The 24,274-nt window shown below is 28.6% G+C and overlaps 2 protein-coding genes across 3 annotated transcripts; both read left to right on the top strand.

Moving 5' to 3' along the window:
- Positions 1 to 86: 86 nt before the first annotated feature.
- LOC111632418 (muscarinic acetylcholine receptor DM1-like) lies at positions 87 to 9,929 on the top strand. 2 transcript variants are annotated; one of them, XM_023376833.1, is made up of 2 exons: positions 87 to 153; positions 6,211 to 9,929. In XM_023376833.1, the coding sequence occupies exon 2, from the start codon at positions 6,248 to 6,250 to the stop codon at positions 8,063 to 8,065; it is 1,818 nt and encodes a 605-aa protein (XP_023232601.1). In that variant the 5' UTR covers positions 87 to 153; positions 6,211 to 6,247; the 3' UTR covers positions 8,066 to 9,929. The 2 variants fall into 2 exon arrangements, with proteins under 2 accessions (XP_023232601.1, XP_023232600.1); XM_023376832.1 differs by lacking the exon at positions 87 to 153 and adding an exon at positions 1,352 to 1,506.
- Positions 9,930 to 12,215: 2,286 nt separating this feature from the next.
- On the top strand, positions 12,216 to 24,048 carry LOC111632415. The gene is made up of 3 exons (XM_023376828.1): positions 12,216 to 12,350; positions 20,049 to 20,258; positions 23,761 to 24,048. Exons 1-3 carry the CDS (start codon positions 12,216 to 12,218, stop codon positions 24,031 to 24,033), a joined length of 618 nt encoding a protein of 205 aa, XP_023232596.1. The 3' UTR covers positions 24,034 to 24,048.
- Positions 24,049 to 24,274: the final 226 nt, after the last annotated feature.

Raw genomic sequence — 24,274 nt, 5'->3', positions numbered from 1 at the left:
TTTAATTCGTATTTTCAAAAATTCGAACTTTTTTTAATATCTTTTGAACGGTATTTTAAAATTTTTGCTGGTTTTTCTGGATGAAATTTTGCCTAATGACGTGTAGAATATATGCAGAAATATAAATTGTTAGAGCTGTCTGGAAGATTAAAAGTAGCTTTAATGGTTCCTATTTTTTCATCAAACTTATTGTAGATATTAAAATCAATATATTAAGCGTGTTTAAAATATCTAGTAGCAATTTCGACCATGTTTATCATTGAAAAAAAAATTATATTTTTAAACATTTTTTGAAGCATTCTTAAAATATTGAGGCTATTGAAGATCAACTGTGGTGTATTTAAGCATTGTTGATGTATTTATTTAATTATTTTTGTTGATATAAGGCATCTATTGAGGTATTTTTCGAGATCACACAGAAGTTTATCGTCTTTGTCTTTGAATTCGGCACACATATTTACTTATTTAAGTGTCTTACAATTGAGAAATTAATATTAAATTCAATTAATATAAAAAAAGCCATAAAATATTTATTTTTATAATTATTAAAATAGTGTCTATTGCCTCGGAGCGAAAATCTTTATCGTGTTTTTTCAATTATCGAAAATATTTGTACAAACAGTTGCTAAGAAATACCATTTCAGTAATGAAATTAACAGGGGTATGAGGAATAAAATCAGTGATGCGATAAATCGAATTATATTTTATTAATATTTATATATATATTTTTAATCCGTAATAAATTATATTTAAAAACTTTATTAATAATTATAATAATTGAAATAAAATTATCGCGTGTTTCTGCTTCGTGAAGCGATGTGTAACTGTCACGTTTTTAACCATTTGTTTTATTTTAAATCAAATTAAATTTAAAGGAATTATTGTATTTTAGATCTATTTAGGCTTTCTAACTTCGTTCTTTCAATAAAAAGTAGTTTCTTTTTTAATTTAAGTGAGAAAAAGTTGTCCAATGTTCAACTTCTCACCAGTGTAATGAAATTTGAGACGATGTTAAGAGGTCAAGGAGGGTTGTTTCTTACAACAAATTCAGTTAGGATTGTTTACTTAATGATAGACTTTGCGTCAGATGGTTGCACTTATTCAATGATAATCGAGTGTTTTTTTTAAACAGGGAGTTTTATATACTGTATATAAATCTCAATTTACTATCTACAACAGCAGCAATAATTTGGTACGAGTATGTGTTAAAATGAATGTCTTTCTATTTTAGGAAGTCGAGCATTGATCCATTGAGTTGCTTAGCTTCACAGATACTAAGACATTAATTGAATTCTTTGCTAACAGATTGCATTGTCATACTCAGAAATATTGGCAAGGTTACTCACATTTTTCTAAATTTAATAATAGTATCAAGGACATTGTTGCTCACAAGAAAATTTGTTTGTTGTTTGAATAAATTTATTTTATTGTGTAGTTTTTTATCATATTAATTTCTCAACACACCCATCGACAAAGAATCTATGTCTACAGCTACGTGTCAGACAGGTATGTAAATGATTATAATTGTGTCCGGATCGTGTGCCAAGCAATGCCACCAGAATGTCTTGAATTGCTACTTCTGTGATCTATAAAAAGGCTCGATGTGCCTGTTGTTTGAAGGTCTTCAAACACTAGGCACGCCTGGTATTCGAGTTTTTAATTTGTTGAACAACTGTAAAAGAGTCCTCATCATCGAGAGAAGCTGTTTTGTCGAAAGTCTCATTACAGAACCCTGTTACTTTCTGTACCATTGGCAAAGGATAGTAGAGGTAAATTTGCGCACCCAGCGACCTCTACGCGTCACTCCATTAGCATCCCAACATTCACGCTTTCTTTGAATGGGGATGACCACCGGTGAACACTTCAATTCCGATTTTAGTGCAGAGTGGCACACTGTCCTCACTGCTGGTTTGCTATTCTGGGAACCACCTCATGTGGCAGCCTATTAGTCACTCCTGGTTGTAGTCACAGACTACTAGTGTCAATCCTAATAATAGGTCAAAGAACAATGACGGCACATAGGGTACTGTATGTTCAGAAAATTCTTTTACAATAGGACTGCAAACAGTAGTTTTACAGCAAGTTAATGATCAGACACATAACCGGAATTGCCCAGGAATGTCTCCATTACGTTGTCACGTAATGGAGACATTCCTGGCTACTCCATCTCCAAATTTGTTGTCCACCGAGCATTTATCGGACCAAACGTGCATTACCTCCAGTTATCTAACAGTGTGAGGAATTATCCGAATATATGCACAAGTAAAAGTCACTTTACCAGGTACCGCGCCCTACAGTAGAATTACAGTTTATGGTAATTTTTCGCTCTTTTCTACTCAGATTTACTAGTTTTACTACGGCAAAAATGAAGAAGCTTACATAATAATGAAATTTTTATGTTAAATTACGTTTTCCATGCTATTTTAGCTATTTTCTTTAAATAAAGTAGAGATGTGACTGATTCAGAATTATGCATTTTATGCTAATTTATTAACATTAATGCTATTTAGACACTAATAATGTCAAAGAATGTGTATGATACATACGTTTTTATGTCATTACATACCAGTTATACACAAAATTAAGCAATTACTACAGTAATTTTGATTACGGTTTTTATTGAATTTATGACTCAATTTTTCTTTCTTAAAGTGTATTCTCCCTTTGGTTATGACATTTTCTTGATTGAATTTCCACTTTTCTTTTATGTAGACAGTTTTTCAGAATTGTTTTATTTTTCTCACTATTATTTAATTTCTATAGACGTAGTAAATTAGTTGAAATATCCGGCTTCGCTCGGGAAAATGATATAAGTAAAGGCAGTATAAAAATATGTATGTGGAAAAAGAACTTATGCACAGTACTTATATTAAAATTGATCCGACCAGAAACAATCTTACATCGAAATTTACTCTAAATACATTATATAGCCCGAGAAAGATTAAGAACATTTTCGAAGAGACAGACAGACAGACGTAAATTGGAAAGTAGTTTATATCCTTCTCAGGACTATCCTAAATATATGTACAAAGTTTCATAGAAATCGGTTGACGTGATACTTGAACAAATGGACAGACAGGCGTGAATTCAATTATATACTGTATACATAGACACGTTATGAATATGGAAACAGTTTATACACGTGGGATTATTATGACTTTTCTGCAATTCTTAAGAAAAAATATATATTTCATCAACTAATTTGATGCTGTAACGGTACCATTGTAACTGTAGCACCATTATTAAGTTACTCCAGTAATAATTTATTCGATTTTATAGTCATTAACCAATTTATTGGATAATTACTGAAAAAATTACAAATTTGCAAAGAAAAAACGGCGTATAAATCAATTCAGCTTAAATAAATCGATTTTTATCGTTCAAAGCTTTAATAATTACTTTGTTACTATAGCAGTAAGCTCCTTAAGAACGAAGCAATTACTGTGTAACGAACGGATCTACAGAAATTGTTTGTGTGTTATTCACAATTTCCGATATCTTCTCGGTAAAAAAAGAAAGTAAACAAATAAATAAAATTGATTTTTAATTATCAACAATAAAACTCGATTGGGTTTTACTTACTTTTAACTCGATTAATTTTAATTAAATAGAAAAATTTTATCTCACGATACAACTAAAAGAAAAGTTTCTTCATTAACTTCACCATTAACTTTAACATACAGGAAAAAAAGATCGATAATAAATTAAATTTTCTATTTTTAACAAGGTAAAAATTACTTTTAGTCATTGATTTTGAATGGTGAAGAAATGTTAAACCGTGCGTAATCCGAAAGTAATATCCTTTCATTTATTGACAGATTTTTGGTTAATTTTGTTAACAAAGCAGTACTTAACCTCTCGAACCGCGTAACGAACTTCTCGACTTACACTCATTACCTAAAGATATCGAGATGTTACCAACGTAACAAGCGAAAATTTTAATTAAAACTCAAATAACGTGTTGAACTCCATCGATTTAACCAAGCAAAATCTTAATATTTTCCTTTTTTTTTATCCGAGGATTAAATTTAAATCGAAGCAAAGGGGGAGGAGTAAAAATAAGAGATTCTAGTTTTTATTTACTATTACAGAGTTAAAACGATTGAATTCTGTATGTAGCAATTACTTGGCAAAGTTGCAAAAGACAAACATAGGATTTAGCAACATTAATATCGAGAGAAGTCGGGATTAAAATGATTTTAAAACTAGTTTTAGTTGTGTTAAGTGTGTGTGTAGAGGTGCTCTGCTGGTCACGTGATCCGACTGCAAGTTAATCTCTAGTGTCAACATTGAAGTAGACGAGTGGCTAGTCTTTTATTTCCATATCTCACACTGGTTAGAATCGTTCCAGTTGTGTCAATAGTACACCCTTACCTTCTTTTCTCACTTTACAATTTGTTCTTTTTGGAAAAAATCCAAACAGAAAAAGTGAAAAAATACTTCATTTTGCTCTTAAAGATAAATTTTTCATCAAATTTTTTATATTTGAAGTAATTAAGATTCACTTGTTTCTTCTAAACACGAAACGAATTTCAGATGGCTTCATTCTTTAAAAATAATCAGATAATTCGCGTCATATATTAAGAAAATTCATCAAATTATTTTTAGCATCCAAAACCTCTTCTAATTTATAAGTTTTAATTAAAGATTATACGTGGACCACTCGTATAGACCAAATTTTTGGATGTCCTTAACGATTCCAAAGTTACCTTACTACTTTATAAATTACAAATTTAGCAACAAATTAGTTGTAAAAATAGAAAAATAATATGTGAAATAGTCGCTAAACCATCTTTAAATCGGTAAAAAGCTAATAATTCTGATTTCGAATTTATAATTAAATTACATATGTTCATAGTTTGGCAAGTATCCATTATTTTTTCATTAATTTGCATTCATTTGCGTTATCGTCGACTTTAGCTTTGCTATATCAGAATATTTAAATTAAATGCTTGGTGTGGAAACAATTAGATTTTCTCTATAATATATATTAGAAGGCATTTAAGAACAACTTCTATATTAATTTCCGTTTCCGGTAACGGGTTGAGTTGAAAGTGATTAGGTATAATGGTTGCAAGATATGAAATTTGTTGCTGTGTTTTAAAACATATTTTCACTTATAAGAATATACTCTACATTCGACTACTGATTACTTAATTAGTTACACTTGCATTTCTTTTATCACGCTGGAAACGATAGCTTCGTACGTAATTCGCATGAACACAGGAAACACTACCCATTCATTCAGTGTTTTTTCTATAGAAACAAACCTCTACATAAACATCCCCATGTTGCACACACACGTACACAATAACCTCTACACGCCTATAAACTTGCAGAATTACACAAATATCTTCACATTATATATAAACTTTCTTTACCTAGTTTTGAGCGTACAAAAATTAAGTTACACGCATAAATGCCCGATGCTACGGAATTTCTTTATCTTCCTGAAATTACGTTTTGTTGTTGTGAACCCGATCAACGAACCGACAAGAAAGTTAACTCCATTCGTTTAATGGACTTAATCCCACGTGAATGGATCGAATAACGTCACGCTCTCGATTTTCAGCGCATTATATAGAAAAGTTTCGGCTGGAATTCAAGTTTATATATTAAATCTAACCAGATCAATTCTAGAAGTATTAAGAAATCTTCAGTTCTTACAACTAATTCTAAACTAATCACTTCTGAATCTCGGTTAATCCTAGCTCTTACAGCCTTATCACTTATAAGGTAATACTTGTTTTTGTAAGTACTTATAAATATAACCTACAAAATAAAATGCCCATACAAATTCTCATATATTCAACGCATCATTTAAGACACGAAGTAATAATAAGTTAATTTTGCGCAAAAAATTAAAAAAACAAATTTGCGACTCTTTACTAATAGCCATTTTTAATCGGCGAATAAATAATATTAAACAAATAACAGACAGTATATATAAGAAAGTGGAAAAATATTTTTGCTCTGATTGTCAGGCTCCACTGCAACACTTTCCTCTGTTACCTTATGTTCTTTCAGCCATTGACTTATATCGAATAAAACAGTAGAAAATGCCATTTTCTCGTAAATATCTTCTACTTTTAGTTTGTTTTTATCTCAAACTGCTTATTAAAAATTATAGTTTAATTGAGTTAGAGCTAGTTTAAATGTATATGACAAAATACCTGTATAAAAATACTAATTTATGTAATTTCTTTACAGCTTCTTTGATAAATCTACACAGCAATATCAAGAAAAAATGACGGACTCAACAACTAGACTATTCTCTGACATCAAATCGACTCAGTCGTGGCTACAAGTGAATGACACTACGTCTCCGGTTAACATCACCCTGTTTGACATGTTGAACCTTTCTAACACTACCGATAACAACATGGGAGATGATTTAGTTAGAAAAAGAAGTACGGCAGAGATCATCATATACGGATTTGTTGCAGGATTGTTGAGTTTGTCCACAGTCTTGGGCAACGTCATGGTCATGATATCTTTCAAGATGGACAAACAGTTGCAGACCATCAGCAACTACTTCTTACTTAGCTTAGCAATAGCGGACTTCTCTATAGGGCTCATTTCTATGCCCCTGTTCACTTTGTATATTTTATACGAAAAATGGCCACTGGGACCTTTCATTTGTGACACATGGCTAGCTATTGACTACCTCATTAGCAATGCATCTGTTCTTAACTTGTTGATCATTAGTTTCGACAGGTACTTCTCCGTGACGAGACCTTTAACGTATAGAGCTAAAAGGACAACTAAAAGAGCAGCTTTTATGATAGCTTCTGCTTGGGTCATAAGTTTGGCACTTTGGCCCCCGTGGATATATGCTTGGCCTTATATTGAAGGTTCCAGAAAAGTTAAAGCAGGTATGTGCTACATACAATTTCTAGAAACGAACCCTTTCGTTACTTTTGGTACTGCTATAGCAGCCTTTTATGTACCCGTTACTGTTATGTGTGCTTTATATTATAAAATTTGGCAAGAGACAGAAAAGAGGAAAAAGGAGTTGACTCATCTTCAAGCTGGAAAAAAAGAGGGAAGCAAAAACTCTACCTCTAGTGACGACCCCCAAGAGGAGGAGGAGAAAAAGAAAAGGAGTTACTCGTGTGTGCCAGATGATACCACTTATGTACCAACGTCATTATATGTACCGAATGTACAGAAGTCACGTACGCAACGTTTAAAGGAGAGACTTTTCACTTTGTGTCGTTTGGATAAAGACACGGATGGTGGAGAGGAAGATAGCACCAGTCACGGTTCTCAAGGCGCCATAACACCCGCTTCTGTAGAAACGCCTATTCAGTCTTCTTCCAGAACTACTTCCATCACTTTCAAACCCGAACAGATACACACCATCAAACGAGCGGATGCTGTAGCACTGGAAGACCGAAACGGCCCTAGAAGGCCGGATTCGGTGCCATCTACATCTAGAGCACCTCCGCATTCCATCTCTTCAGATTCAGTGTATACGGTGCTGATCCGACTGCCTCAACAGCCATGTGCGGGTGAAGAAGAGTCGCCAGCATCCATCAAAATGATCTTAGAGGAGGAAGACACTGTAGCGGAAACAAAAATGCAACCTACAAAGAGATCAGAAAGCTCCGGAGGAATCAGCAAACACACAGAACCACATTCTAGACAAGGTTCATTAAGATTACGAGAATCTGCCATAGAGACATTGAGACTACCACTCAACGCCAAATTGGTACATAAGCAAATGGCTAAACATCGCGGACCAAAGAAGAAAAGAAAACAACAAGAGCGTAAGCAAGAGAAAAAAGCAGCCAAGACTCTGAGTGCCATTCTGTTTGCATTCATTTTAACATGGACACCTTACAACGTCTTGGTACTTGTGAAAACCATAATTAAGTGTGAAGAATGTATATCTGACACATTATGGAATTTCGCTTATTATCTTTGTTACATTAACAGTACGGTTAATCCGCTCTGCTATGCACTTTGCAATGCAAATTTCAGAAGGACTTATATTCGAATTCTTTCTTGTAAATGGCACAATGAGAGAAGACATCTTGCTAATCACGGTTATTTTAGCTGAGTAAGAAGTTTTCATCAAATTAGAAAAATTTTCTTATTAATTAATAATATATATGTCTATATGTTCGTATGTAAGCACTGTGTGTTAGTAATAGCGGGTACAATAGAGCGTAAACACAATCATAAAAGTTGATGCACCTATCGTCATTTTTAACTATTTATTTTCTTTCTTAAAAATCACAAAAACCAACATTTCTTTCGCTAATTTTCAAAATTCATATTCACATTATGCAAAAAATTACAGTGATAAGTGCGTAAAACTATGGCACCATACTCAAGGAGGTGTTCTTTTTTGGACTCAAAAATTTACAGTAAATTGCGATTCACACGGTGCGATTTTCGTTGCCGCAACATAAACGGTAAAATCAGCAACGAAGCCGAACTTATTCGAAATTTTGATGTGGTTCAGAACGGTAAATTTATGTTTAACGCAGGTTGTTCGGCTTCTCTGCTTGTAGGTTGCACAGAAATTGCATCGTGTGAAACGAACATAACGGTTGCAGGAGGACAAAATTCGGCATCTAGAGTTAGAAAAGATGGTGCAAAATCGTAGCAAAATTCACAATAATTTTGCTACATCGCTATATTCTTAATCAATAGTTGTGTGTTACGTGTACGTATCGCGATTACAATTTTTAAAAACTCGAAGGAATGCTCACTTAATACGAAAAATATCCCCTCGTTTTATGAGTTAAAATATCAAATTTACTGAATAATTTATTTTAAAAAAAACAGTATATTTGCATTGCTTGTATCAGTATTAGAATTAAAGAAAAATGTTCAAGTTTATGTTTTTAAAATCCAGTTTTCCAAAAAGTTTCGTTAATGTGTAGTACCATTTTATAAATTCAAAATGTTTACAGTTTATACTTTTTAGAACAAAGGAAACTACGTGACTATTAGTCAAATTATACTATTATTATTATATGTAAATTATATATATATATTTATTCTTTGTTTTATTGGAAGCATTTGCATGTGTTCCTCGAGTGCACAAACGTAAAAAAAAATTAGAAAAAATTAAATGAATGTTATCTAACTATGTGCAGTTTTATGGTGCATCATTTATAAGACATACAATTTGAAATTTTTACAAGCGAACAAAGTTAAATAGGGGGAAAATATTTATAAAAAACACAATAAAAGTCGTGTATTTATTTAAATTAAAGTCGAAAATAAGAATTAAAAAAATAAAAAAAAACATTTTTAGAGCTGAAGCAAAGTATATGAATTTTTACTAAATAACAATTTCTACTTTTGCCACCATTTTTTGCCTTCAACAAAGGCAATTATATATCTATATATCAGATGGGACCAGGACTCCCCTAAGCATACATACATATATATAAATTTAAAAAAATTATTAAACATTTTTTTATTTTAATTCTAAAAAAAATCTGTACTTTTGTTAAAGCAGCAACATTAATTTGATTAATTTTTTAAAAATTTCGTTCGGGGGAGACAAAGCTCAAGACTGTTGCAACAGTCAACTTTTGATAAATAATATAAAAAGAATAATAATAAAGAAACTAATAATAATTTTTTAAAAATAAAATCTTATGCAAATATGCCTCTATATATATATATAAAAATTAAAAAAAAATGTGACATTATTCTTTTAAAAAATTAAATTAAAAGAATAATAAATACCGAGCTTTTTAATTCTATCAAAGTTGCACTAGTTGATATATAAAAGAAATCATAATAATAATAATAATTTGTACATTTTTGTAGTGTTTATTGTGTGACGTCTCCATAAAATATTTATTGTATTTAAACTATGGAAAAAAAACACTATATATATATAAATGGTAATTTTGAAAATTGTACAAATGATTATTATAAGAAAATTACATATAAATATTTAGTTCTTGTTATTTAAATAAATATTTACATTTTGTGATGTGCCAAGTTATAATTAAGAGAGAAAAAATGTGTCAAAATAATGGAAAAAATTCTAAAATATACTTGTAATTACTTTAAAAATGGACGAATTTTGTTGTGTTTTTAGAATAATTCTTCTTTGTTGGTGTATTTTATTATTAATTCTTTTAATAGAAGATTTAATTTCTTAATAAATCCAAGTTTGTGGATAGAACAATTATTTGAATGGTAATTAAAAAGAATGTATATATATAAATTGAAAATTTATAGAAATTGTTCCCAAACGTCGAATTCAGTAACTGAAAACTAACAATTGGAATGGTTTTTTGATGGTATTTTTTGATCTACTGGGATAGAATTTAGACAATAGATTGTGTTGTTCGTTCTCGTTCATCTCTAGAGAAAAGGGGAGGAAGTTGAACAACAATATTATTGTTACGAAACATTCAAGATCCTCTAAGGAACCCATTATCTAAAGTCGACCAAGAAGCACTGATTAATTTGGAAAATTTAATTATAAGATACTGAAAACGATTTACAAAAATTTAATTTTAAATCGTAAACAAATTAAGAATAAAAAATTATATATATGTGTGTGTGTGCGTGCGTGCCTGTGAGTGTGTATGTCGAATTCTCTAATCAAAGAAAAAAAAATGTGTTCTAAAGAAGAAGAAATAAATAATTTCCCATAGAGAATTTTATTGATGAAAATCTAATTCGTGTATGCTACTGTATGATGTTTATATACAGTGCAAGTCCACAAACTAATGCTGTTTGTTTTTAGGGTGTACATAATGTATAAAAAAATAACGTACTGTATTCGTGTGTAATTAGTTTACACAACGAACCGGTGTGTTAAAATAACAATAATAAAAAAAAATTACAACACATATGTAGATATTATTATTTTACTATTGTATATTGGGTTAATAACCAGAAAAAAATTCAGAATTATACACAAAAATATGGACAGAAACACATTTTAAATAATAAAAAACATAAAATTACAAGCGAAAATTAAAAATATAAAACATCAAATTTAAGTAGTTTGGATGAATTTTAATTAAATAGGAGCCTTTTTTTGTCAAGAGAATCCAGAAAAAATAATTTTAAAGATTAATATTTTTAAAAAATTAAATTTTTTTTTAGAATTAATTTACAAAATAACTTTAATTATAATTTTAAGAAAATTATTTATTAAAATTAGAAAGATAATTAAAAGTTTATTCAATTTTTAGGGGATTATAGGTTAAAAGGATACTTAAAATGTGTGGATTTAAATAAAAATACTGTATTTAGAAAAGAAACAAATACATAAATGACTCTAAATAAAAAATACGATAAAAATCACAAAAAAATTCAAATAATCGTGTATAAATTCTTTGATCAAATAACAGTAATACTTTATTATTTTATTCTATTTTCTGATAAAAAGATAACTAAATATAAAAATTCAATTTTTAAAATAGATTTGAATAAAAACCCAACAGAGAAGGACTCATTTTTCGAATGTAAAAAAGTTCACGTAGGCGAGAAAAATATTTAATTTAATAAAAATATGTCTTACTCGTACTTTTATTAATAAATTGCTTTTTGAAAAAATTTATTAAATATATATATTTAATTAAAAAGATTTTTAGAGAAATTTTTTTATGTCGTGGCATAAAATTCAAAAAATTAACTTTTTAAAATTAATTTAATTAATTCTTCTTCCCCCCCTTTTAAAGGATGAATCATACATTTTAAAGAATTGAAGTTACTTTCTTCCCCACGATATTTTTATTACTGACGTAGAATTACAGTTAAGAAGGACACAACTCGTAAAAGTTGCAGTTAAAAAAAATACATTTTTATACTTTAAATTTGATAATAAAAGTAAAATTCTGTAAGAGTTGTTTGTTTATAAATGGATCTTTATTACCTTACTAGTACAGATGCTAACATGATTTAGTAGTCATTTATTAAAATGTCTTTTCCATTCTCTACTTGGTCTCGTACTTTGATATAAAATTTATACGGTTATTAATAAATAAATAAAAAATATTATCCACAAAATAATGAAATTTTGTTATAATATCTCGACTAAAGTAATTAGTTTAAACATAATTTTTAAAAAAATATTAACTTTATCGATTTTTCTGGCGTATATCCCACAAAATTAGAATTTTTATAACACGTTAAAATTACAGTAAGTGGCATAAAAATTAAGATTTTTAAATAATTCTCCCGGATTTAGGTTAATTTTCAAAAGGATAGAGAGAACTAAAATGCAGGGAAGTATTCAAAATAATGAGGAATGTAAGGAAATAACTGAAAGGGGGGAAAACTACGATATAGACGACCCAGAAAAATTAAAATGTAAGGAAATATCGTTAAAAGATAGAGAGAAAAATAATTTATCAGTAAATTTTGTATACGTTACAGGAGAATTTCTCTAAATGAAAGCATCTTAATTATTTAATTAAGATACAGATTATTTACTTTTCTATTTTGGTTTAATCTAAGTTAAAAATATTATTTTAGCTTACTTCTAATAATATCGTGTTTTAAAAAGTTAACTCTAATCTAATAGAAATACGTGTATAATAACAGCAGTAAAGTTAACCCAGGTTTTTCAACAATTACAATGCTAACATAGTTACTATTTTAATTACAAATATCTTTTATTCGCTTAAAATAGGTTAATTAATATACGTTTTTAATAAGTCTCCATTATAAAAAAAAATGGGAAGAAATCGTTACGAGAGAGAACTTTCCAAAACTATTCCAATAAATCGCGACAATTCCTATCGGTTTAAGAAGCACATTATTAAAATTTTTATGAATTTATTAATCCTACCCATTAAATATAAACTCACGTTTTTCTAATCCTTTAATCTTGCAGATGTGCCACGTAATAAGGAAAAAAGTAAGTTATAAAAAGGTAAACTCTCTGTCTTTATCCACTAAGCCGATATAAGATTGCTTTAACATTTTACTAAATTGAAAACTGATCCCCCTCAACATTAAGATAAAAGTCTGAAAAGTTCTTTATTTAGAATATTAAAAAATAAAACTGGTTACACTTCTTTAAAACNTAAATATTTCCAAAAATTAGCTTAAAATTTGGCTTATCTTCATAAATCCTCCAATAATTAACTGAAAATTTAGTTGTTGGGAGTTCAAGTGGAATCAATAACTAAGTTTTCGAGGACTATTCATTTGAAGGATAAAATGCACTTCAATATTAAGGGAGTCGTTGGGGTCTTGTTGATTCTTTAAAATTACTCCTTAATGCTTACATCATTTCCAGAAGTCAGAAGGGCATGAAATGGATCTGTGGGAATCCCCCGAGATTTTTAATTTCTGAAAAAGTATTAGAATTATTGAAAAAAAGCTAAGAGCTCGATGCAATTAAATAGTTCCTAAACTTAACTCTAATATTAATCGATGCATTGCAGCAATAAATAATTCTATTAATTATTTAGTGCGAGTATTTCGTATATTCAGTCGATTTAAAGTTGTTAATATATTCGATGGACACAATTTTATTTATTACCGAAACTCGTTAATTAATATTAGAGTTAATTTTACGAATAAAATTTATTAATTTTTCAAGTTCTAGATTTTTTTCCTTTTTCTAGAATATTCATTATTAGAAATGTAAATAAAAATTCCGATTGTTGAAATGTACAGTTTTATAAAATTGTATATTTCAACAATCGAAATTTTTATTTATATTTATAATAATGAATATTCTAGAAAAATTCTAGAATATAAAAAAATTAATTCGAAAGTTCTGTGAAATTGTTTATTTCAATAACTGAGGTTTTGTATTTGTGTTCCATATCTTCTGTACTGTTATAAAGTAACTTATATATTATAAATAGATAGAAAAAAATATTTTATTTCTTCTTCTTATTATTATTATATAAGAAAATGACGAGTTCTTTGTAAACAATATCAACACTAATGAGAAACTGAAGCAAAAGATAAATAAAATAAAAACTTACGAAACAACTAAGAAAGCAAATAAAGAAATCTATAACAATAAAAAGAAGGAAAGAAAAATTTCTGTTAAAGACTGATACGAATGCTGTTTTATAGACTACATTTGCAGTATTTTTTATGTTAGAAAAGTTAATTTTCTAGCGAGATACTTCTATCATACAAAGCTTAAATTCGCCTGATTTTGACGTGGCTAATAAATTGTCATTTCTATTGTACTTTGAAGTAAAATTATAGTTTCATTTTAAAGGAAACCGTTTTTGTTTCATTTTTCACTTCATACTTTATATATTTTTTATATATTTTTTTTAAATTTTAAAACAAGGAAATGACATTCTTACGTCTTTAGAAAGAAGTTGAACAACAAAAGAAGTAAATGATGTGATTATTCTTTATAAATATGAAAAAGAAAAACGATTTTTTAACTGATTTGAAATGCTATTAAAGAATAATTATCTTCTTAAATCTAATTTTACATACAAAAAAATGATATTTAAGTAGATAATTTTGCATGATAAGTAGATAGATTTATGTATATGTAAGTGTGTTAAATAAGTAGTTTTGTTTTAGTCTGACTGTTAACCTTAATTTACGATACTATTTTAATTAAATTTCTTTCCATAATGGCGTTGTTTTCTAATTGATTTAGTTTAAAAGTGAGTCTTTTTTTTAGTCAGAAATATATCGAATATAAAAATTAATCTTTTGTCTTTCATCAAAAATTTTATCAAGTGAAATTTGGAGGGAGGAGGATGATCAAATATGTCTGGATATCTGGACGATTCACTGCAATAAGTCACGTATGAAGTATTGAACGATGAATGCGTCGTCTCTTCTTTCTATCGATAAGGAAAAACGCTCGAAAGAACAAGCAGAATAAGAAGGAAGAGGGAAGATTCCTGTAAAATAAAAAAAGTAGAAATATAAAGAGACGAATAGGAAGTAAAATAAAATAAAAAAATTCGATATTTGGAAAAGAAGTTAGTAACACAGTACGAAAGAACACGAAGAAAAGGAGACAGAAAATTAAAAAAATACACACACACACATATATATAAAATGGAAGGGATTGTTTAGTAAATTGGCAGATATTCTTTTCTTCCGTACAAACTCTATAGTTTATTCTAATCAATTATAGTTAAAAAAATTCAAAGTTCCTTCAAATTTCTGGCTTAAGCTCTTTATTAAAGGTCTAAAATCGGATTAGTTTATCTAAAATAAGTCTTTTACATATGTTTATGCTGCTGCAACAACAATCATTAGAACAAAAATGCTTTAGGTTGTAAATTCTGATACAAATTATTACAATAAAACTAACTGTATTTTCATACCACAATTTACATATTATTAAAGAAAGTTAAAGTGTACAAATTATTTTCAACAGTGAATAAAAACGTGGCTTTCAACTTGAAAAATCAAAAAGCCTAAATTATAATTGGTACTCATTGATTTAAAACTAAATTTAGCTTTAATTATGATATTTTTACTCATTTCGCATTTAACATACCATTCCTAAAACAATTTTATAAATTACTTACTAAAATTCAACATATTACTTAGAAGAATAGCAAAAATGTAACCATAAATATTTCCAAAAATTAGCTTAAAATTTGGCTTATCTTCATAAATCCTCCAATAATTAACTGAAAATTTAGTTGTTGGGAGTTCAAGTGGAATCAATAACTAAGTTTTCGAGGACTATTCATTTGAAGGATAAAATGCACTTCAATATTAAGGGAGTCGTTGGGGTCTTGTTGATTCTTTAAAATTACTCCTTAATGCTTACATCATTTCCAGAAGTCAGAAGGGCATGAAATGGATCTGTGGGAATCCCCCGAGATTTTTAATTTCTGAAAAAGTATTAGAATTATTGAAAAAAAGCTAAGAGCTCGATGCAATTAAATAGTTCCTAAACTTAACTCTAACATTAATCGATGCATTGCAGCAATAAATAATTCTATTAATTATTTAGTGCGAGTATTTCGTATATTCAGTCGATTTAAAGTTGTTAATATATTCGATGGACACAATTTTATTTATTACCGAAACTCGTTAATTAATATTAGAGTTAATTTTACGAATAAAATTTATTAATTTTTCAAGTTCATTTTAGTGTCCAAAATGAATTAACAATATTATTAATTAATTTAGCATGTGAGTAAAACTTGTTAAAACATACTTGCACTCAACAATGTCCTAAAACAGGTTAACAGATTTGGCAACAATTTCAATAGAACACCAGCAAGCTGCTACACTAGATTTAAAGGAACTAGTAGAAAATTTTGCAAAATTGAAGAAAAGAAAAATTAAAATTTGATTTTCTTATATTATATATATTGTATATATTATTTTGTACATTATTAATAAAGCATGCCAAAATAATTTTTTTTTCACATTTAAAATTCCATTTAAAAAAGTATCCCATTTGTAAAATAAGGGACAAACTTGTAAACTTTGTCTGAGGCACAAAATAACCTGACACCAGTACTGAATACTCCTTGTAAGACTAGAGCTGTCAACTTTTTAAAGTAATTTTGTATTTTTTTATGCTTCTGACAATAGACCTGAGGTAAGTAAATGTTGCACAAGTATACCATACTATAATAATTGTAAACAAAGCTACTTTAATATTTTGCAGTATCCATCTACTCGGAAATACAAGAACTTTTCAATTTAAATCTATTTTGAATAACATTATGTATTTACAAAATTATATAGAACAATTTACATGGACACAAAGGACATTTTAAGCAGTTCAATTGCCATATACTAAAAAAATTTTTTTTAAATATAAAATAAAGCTTCAGTTTGTATATGTTGATAACACAGAAATGGTAAACAAACAGCNGTTATTGTCCAGTTAAAAAAATTATTAATGTAGTCTATATATAAATATATATTTTAAATATGAAAATTAAAAAAAATATTAAAAATTTAATTGTTTGAAATGTAAAAAAAATTGTTAATTTTAGAAAAATAAATTTAAACATTGAAATTGATTAATTATTCAATAAATGGCACGTGCCGAAACTGACGAATTGTTTAAAAAAGTCACGTTCGGTTTATTGTCAATTTCAGTTTCGTTTATTTAAAAATTTGTAATTGACAAATTAAAATGGAATGTTTACGCATCGATTACAACACGTGTTCGTTTAAGTTTTCGAAATTGATTTTTTTTACATTTAATTAAAGGCAAACAATTAATTCATTTTAAAATGTATCTTTTGTAACAGATTTATTTTAAATATATAAATAAATAAAGTGAATTTTTAAAAAAATTGTTTTGAAAATGATAAAGAGAATTTAAAAATATATATATTTATATTAAATAAAACTTTTAATAAGCTTTTAAAATAAACTTTAAATCATCGTTTTAAAAAGTCATTATTGAATTTTATTAAAAATTAGCAGGTTGCTGGGGCAAAAATAACAACGGCAAAGATTAAGATTATTAGATTATTTCGTACTTCTAACCATTCTATTATATTATTTCTTTTATATTTACAAGAGTTTATCACATCGAGTACCTAATCAAAGAATTTTTAAAATGCGTTTGGGATCTCGGGGTGATAAATCCTTACGTAAGATGACCTTTGTATAGCCGATCTTACCCGTTTTCACCGGGTCTTCCGAGACTAATTAGAGAATTTTTGGATGGTCTAAAAATATGTTCGATTTTCCACAAAAACGCAATAAACCGCGTGTAATGTAGTACAATAGAAGCCGAGTACTTTAACTCTCTCCCTCTCCCCCGCTGGATGGAATTTCCAACAATCCCTTCTTAGCGTGCATTCTCGTGACGTACCATAACTGTGTACCAAACTTCAACTTTCAACTCCTAATCGTTTGGGCTCTACGATTATTATTATTATCATCATCAACCCATCTCGATTATATTATAAGATTATTAAATATTTTATTTTATCGATGAAATTTAATTATTTTTAAGAAAATATGAAATAGAAAATGCTTATTTTAATGCTAATTTGAAAAATTTTTTTGCAGTGAGTTTTCAGTTTTGCTGCAAGTGCAACAAACAACTTAAAACACNGTGGCTATTAAGAACAAGTTCTTGTCCAGTCTCTGTAGCCATTCCTCAGTAAATTGCATTATTGTCTAGATCAGTGTTTTTCAAACTTTTCTCACATGACCCAATGTATTTCTTTGTAATGGTTCTGCAACCCAAATGTTTATAAAATTTTTTAAAAACCTGGTTAACTGGAATTATTGTATATTATGTAACAAAATAAAATTATACATTATTGGGCTGCAATTTGAAAAAATTGTAGACCTATAAATTCCCTCTGTTGTCTGTCTCTCTCTTTCCTTAATCTCGAACGAAGTTAGAGAGATGAAAATCAAGACCAGTGTCAAGAGGCCCCGATTGACCATATACAAACTTCTGATGTAAACCAGAGATCACATTATTTCAATTCAAAAATTTTCCCTGAAAGGAATTAGATAGATGAACAGCATGATTCAATCACTAAAGGAAAAGTATGATTTACAGGTTCAAGACACCAAAAAAGTGCCATGTTATGCAAGTCCTTGCTATATGAAACAAAGGATTAGTACAAAACATAAGGTTATGTTCCAAAAGTTAGCAAAAGTATAATATTCTATTTCATAATTAAGAAAAATATGTTTATTAAAGTAATCAATAATTTACTAACAATTGCATCAAAAGTATTGCATGTTAATATTAATTTTTTCATCATTGATAAACACTATTATACAAAGTTACTATTGTTCTTAATCTGAAGTATCAACATCATGATTTTTCTCTGCTTTTTTCATAAAATCTGATATTTTCATTTGCTTGCATTTGCCTAAGAGATCTTTAAAAATTTAATCTTTTTATGTTGTAACTTTTATTTTAATTTAATCTATAAAAACAAAATACAACAACAGTCTTTTGGGTTCATTTAGAACACTATCACTAATAACAGCAACACAGTTTATAAGAAACTAGAATTGGAGGCTAGAACAAGGAATAAAAATTGTAGTCACTTCTCATTAAAGTAAACTGGACAAAAGGTATGAAACAACATTGAAAATTTCAATATTCTAAAATCCATGGGCAAATATGAGTCAATATGCATGCTTTCTTGAATGAAAAAATATCAAATGACAGTTTTGTACTTAAAATTTGACATTTTATGTAGGGATTTCCCCAATTCCTGAATCTTAGAACAAAACTATGTTGTAGGAATGTCATGTACAAGGGATACCTGTAGTACAGTCGATGCCCCCATAACACTGTTGATAATTCCGTTTTAGATAAATTCCATGTTGTGTGAGTCACTTAGATTTTACAAATGTGTGTGCCGGGCTGTGAATGGCTCATGTATTTGTAAAATCTAAGTGACTCGTACATAATGGAATTCATATAAAACAGAATTATCAACAGTGTTATAGGGGGGTCGACTGTATATACAAGAAATATAGTATTTTTTTGTAAGGAACTATATTAATGCAATATATATGTATTAATATAGATATATATTTTTTAAATTTTTGTATAGAAATAGGAGCTTATTTAGTTTTTATACTTTATTAATAAAATGAAATACTATTGTGATATACTATTAATATAATATGCTATTCTATTATGTTTGTTGTATTAAAGTGGCTCTGTGGCTTTGAAATTGATCTGAAAACTGGTTAACTGATTTCAAAAATTTCCAGTTTCTAGCTCAAATACATAATTCCAATGACAGATATTTTTACAAAAAAAATATCTGTCATTGGAATATAGACTGTATGGCTTTCCCCTAGAAATGGTCAAATTCGTAATTAATATTTTATGATAATGTGCAATTTTCAGCTCCTTAGCTGCATACATTATAACAATTTTATTATTTAAATCTCATTTCATCACTTATAATTTTTATTTTACTGAATTAAGATTACTTTTACAACACATTAAAGCATTTCAGTAATGCAATAAAGTTTATAGTTTGACTTAGCAAAGATATAAATATCTACATTTTAATATAATTATTAGTTGTTTTTTTAATGTTTTAAATTTACAATGTTTGAATTATTTTAAATTTAAGATATTATATGATGACTTTTATGATGTTTTTTCTAAAATGTTTTTTTTTTGGTAGGTAGAAAATTTAGTTGCTATTGAATTATCATATATAAATACTAAGCATCCAGATTTTCATGATGCTGCTTTCATTTGTTCAAATAAAGCAGATGTATTTGATAACAGGAAAATAGCTAATAAAAAGACAGAAAATATTTCAAATCCAAGTGCTCAGTATGTTACAAATCTAAATGTTGCAGATTCTACAACTGAGAAAGTAGTGAACAAAGTAAGTGATGCTATATTTTTAATATTATATAATATATATATGTATGTATATATAGGGTGTGTCATATGTAGTATATAATGGAAAATTTACATGTGGTCAGTCAGATTAACCATTAGTCACTCATTGACTGATCAAGAAGTCCAATGAGTCTAATAGCAATCACACAGTAATAATGTATTAGGCTTACATTCTGTTCTATGATTGTGGGAGTTATCAGGAGCCTGAAAACACAATTATACTAATTCACAGAATTCGACAAATAACATTTGGCCTCTTTGTTTAATTAATTAATTAAATAATGTGGCTATTAAGAACAAGTTCTTGTCCAGTCTCTGTAGCCATTCCTCAGTAAATTGCATTATTGTCTAGATCAGTGTTTTTCAAACTTTTCTCACATGACCCAATGTATTTCTTTGTAATGGTTCTGCAACCCAAATGTTTATAAAATTTTTTAAAAACCTGGTTAACTGGAATTATTGTATATTATGTAACAANAATTATATAAAAAAACATGTAAAATATTTTTTCAATATAATTCTAATAAATTACTGAATTCCAATACATGAAAAGAATAAAAAAAGTTAATCATCATCATCATCAAAATATTTGAAAATGAATATTTGAAAAAAAAAGACAGAAACTTAATCCAGTAATTATTAAAAAATTTAACACTTTCCTTTCTTGACATATTTGCAAATAAAGTTTTGAATATATTATGTTTCTTATAAATACAATAAAATCTGCCTAAACATAAAAAACTTCGGAAGAGAGCAATTTTCTATTATATTTTATTATATGCTGGAAACCTGTTTAATGCTGAAACAGAAGAGAGTTTTGAGCACAAGAAATATAATTTAATCTAAATGAGCAATTAGGCATTGTGACATTGTCACAATGCCAGGCTGCAATTTTTGCACAATGAACAATAAAATAATTGCTCATTGATAATAACTTGTGTAAAATGTAGAAGTTTTACTCAATGTTACAACATTGAATACATTTCTATTAAGAGCAGTTCAGGGCAGTATTGATTTGTAACAAATAACTTATTTCAATTTCAGTTGTTATTGAAATTTAACTATTAAAAAATTTAAGGCTGACAATTGAAAATAAAATAATCGTTTCAAAATTATTCAGGGTTCTGTTTACTTTATAAAAAAAAAAGTTGTAATATTTTTCTCTTAATGTACCCTTTTTAAAATGTACTTTTCAGATTGGAAAATATTTGTCAATTTCATTTTGTATGTACACAAAAAAAAAATCATTTATTGATCCACTTGTATCAAAATTCATCCATTATTAATTTTTTATAATTTATTATTTACAGCAATAAACCTAAAAGTTTGAATAAATAAAGAAATATTTTCAAAACCATTGCAACTCAAACGGCTTTATGACTATGACCTTACATAAAATATCTATTTTTATGTTATTCAAAATAGAAAAAAAAGAACCATTTCATTTACACACATTCAATTTACACACATCTTAATTTTATTACTAAATGATGACAATAATTATAAGAAGAAGTTTGTTAAAAGTATTCACACACATCTATTCTTAGTTCGTAGAGAATATTTCAGTAATACAAGTATTACAAATATTTCTGCAGAAAGTGGTATTACTTTGCAACTCATTAAAATTTTAATGTGACCATAGTTTGAGAAATGCTAATCTAGACCGTTCAAAGATGTTTATTTGTCAAGCATGATAACACTGCATTTTTAGTTCCTTCATGATATGTTGAATAGATGATTTGGCTATGTCTAATGAATGTGACAATTTTCTAACAGAGTTTTAGGTAAAGTCACTATTGATTCAAAATACATCTTGTTCTTGATTCATTGTTGACAACAATTCTAGAGCCTTGATGCTCAGATTGTCCCCATTTTATTGAACTATTTATTTAAGCATGCAATTGTTCTCATTTGATGAACTTTTTCAAAATTCTGCATGTATTTGCTGCTGCATATCAACAATGCTTCCAGTTTTTGAGAATAATTGGGCTGTAATTTGAAAAAAATTGTAGACCTATAAATTCCCACTATTGTCAGTCTCTGTCCTTCCTTAATTTTGAGAATGGAGTTAGATAGATGAAAGTTGAGGCCAGATATGGAATTCTTAGTGACGAGGCCCCAATTAACTATATACAAACTTCCAATTTTCACTGGAAGTCATTGTACATATTTCACTTTCTCTTTGAGACAAATTGTGTGATATCATATTTCTGTTGCTATGTGTTACATGATTATTCTATATCAGGGCTTCTTAAACTTTTTTTATTCACGACCCCATTTATGATTGTTATTTATTTCGCAACCCAAAAAATATAAAATAAAGATATATATAAATTTGCAAAAACAATAATGGTGTACTACCACACTTCACTCTTGTGTTACAATGGAACAGAGACAACTGAATACACTGAAAAGCAACAACACTAAACTAGTTCACACTACAGTGTTGCTGAATTGTTGTCTCGCTGCACCAGAAGTGACACAAAGCACAACTCACATAACCTATGACACAAAGCTTGCCATTTTCAAACTCTCACAAATTATTTTCAATATTTTGCATTAAAATCTTGCAACCCCAAGATTTTGCTAAGCAACCCAAAATGGGGTTGTGACACACAGTTTAAGAAGCCCTGTTCTATATTATCTGCTAAAGGATTTTAAATAGTAGATATCTACTATTTAAAAAAAAGCACATAGAAAACAAATTTTTAAAATTAAGATATTTTTAAAACTATACACTGTATATATAAAAAATGGTCTGTTTGGGATGTCATAAAATTAAAAATATGTAGAAAATAATGCAGTTAGTCTACTAAATGTAACACCTATATGTTGACAGGTTTCAGTTTCAGGATGGTGCATGTTCATTTTGGTGCTCTTCCATGTGGTGGCACATGCAAATGTGAAATGATGGCCATGCCACAGCAGAAGACTAGTGCTTACTATGATATGAACAGTGGGAGTGTGTTACTCATGTCTAGTTAGAGATCCAGTGAATTTAACTGTAACCATTCTCTGTCACATCAGGACATTGTGAAGTGCAGGAGACTTGCACTTCACAATGGTACTAGAAGTTCATGCAAGTGGGTCTGACTTTGCCTCATGCCAGAGGAAGAATGTATGATGGGCAGAGTTTGGCAGACCATGATTCAGAGTGTAAAGAAGTCTCTGTACCATTTGTCAGTGGAACATTATATTCTGTACAGCATGTGTCAGAGGATTGTGCATCAGTACTTGAAAATGTTTGCATACATGCAATGACTGCAAGCATTGCAATAACATAGTCATGCATCCATCTGGTATGCCATTTGCCATGGCAACCATGTTAAGTGCTGAGTTTCTTTTTAAACAGAAACTAACAACTTTCTTTACATGCATTACTTCATTTTTTACACATGCTTAATTTTATGACATCCCAAATGGATTACCCTGTATGTGTATAATTTATTTACTTACACTTTTTATAATAATCTAAACTTTCTCAGCCATCTAGTATTCAACGTCTTTCTGGATTAAATGCAAATGACCCTAATATGACCTCTGGGTGGATATCAAATTTCATGCCTGCAAGCATGGGTACAAAACCTGAAGTCAATAATAAATCAGAAAGTGCAAGCAGTACACCTATTCATGATAAATCTTTAAGTCCTGTCAAAGCAGTTAATTTATTACCAGAAGTAGTAAGTTTGTGCTTTTGTACATTCAAAAAAAATACTTTAAGATTTCCTATTAATTTAATATTAATTTATTTTCAATAGTTAAGAAAATGTTCTGAAAAATTACCCTTTATCAATTCTTTTTAATTAATCAATGTTAAATACTAAAAGTTAAATTACAGTAGAGCGGCAATTATCCGAATCAATTGGGGACTGGGTGTGAGATTAGCCAAGGATACTAACCAAGAGTACCACTTACACGACTTAGAATTGCGAGATTTGATCTCTAATCTTTTTCTAGGAGGGCTGTTAATTATATTTAAAACGATCTGGACAGTGAAGT

The sequence above is a fragment of the Centruroides sculpturatus genome, unplaced genomic scaffold, assembly GCF_000671375.1.
Source record: "Centruroides sculpturatus isolate CEXI.00-Female unplaced genomic scaffold, Cexi_2.0 scaffold803, whole genome shotgun sequence".
Classification (NCBI taxonomy): domain Eukaryota; kingdom Metazoa; phylum Arthropoda; class Arachnida; order Scorpiones; family Buthidae; genus Centruroides; species Centruroides sculpturatus.
Note: the sequence above shows the minus strand (reverse complement) of the source record. Positions and strands in the feature narration are given on the sequence as shown.

Excerpts from the sequence above, each read along its gene's own strand:
- LOC111632418 (XM_023376833.1), top strand. The coding sequence starts at position 6,248 with ATGACGGACTCAACAACTAGACTATTCTCTGACATCAAATCGACTCAG.
- LOC111632415 (XM_023376828.1), top strand. The coding sequence starts at position 12,216 with ATGCAGGGAAGTATTCAAAATAATGAGGAATGTAAGGAAATAACTGAA. Across the intron at positions 12,351-20,048 it reads GAGAGAAAAATAATTTATCA|GTAGAAAATTTAGTTGCTAT; the intron begins GTAAATTTTGTA and ends TTTTTTTGGTAG. Across the intron at positions 20,259-23,760 it reads CTGAGAAAGTAGTGAACAAA|CCATCTAGTATTCAACGTCT; the intron begins GTAAGTGATGCT and ends AAACTTTCTCAG.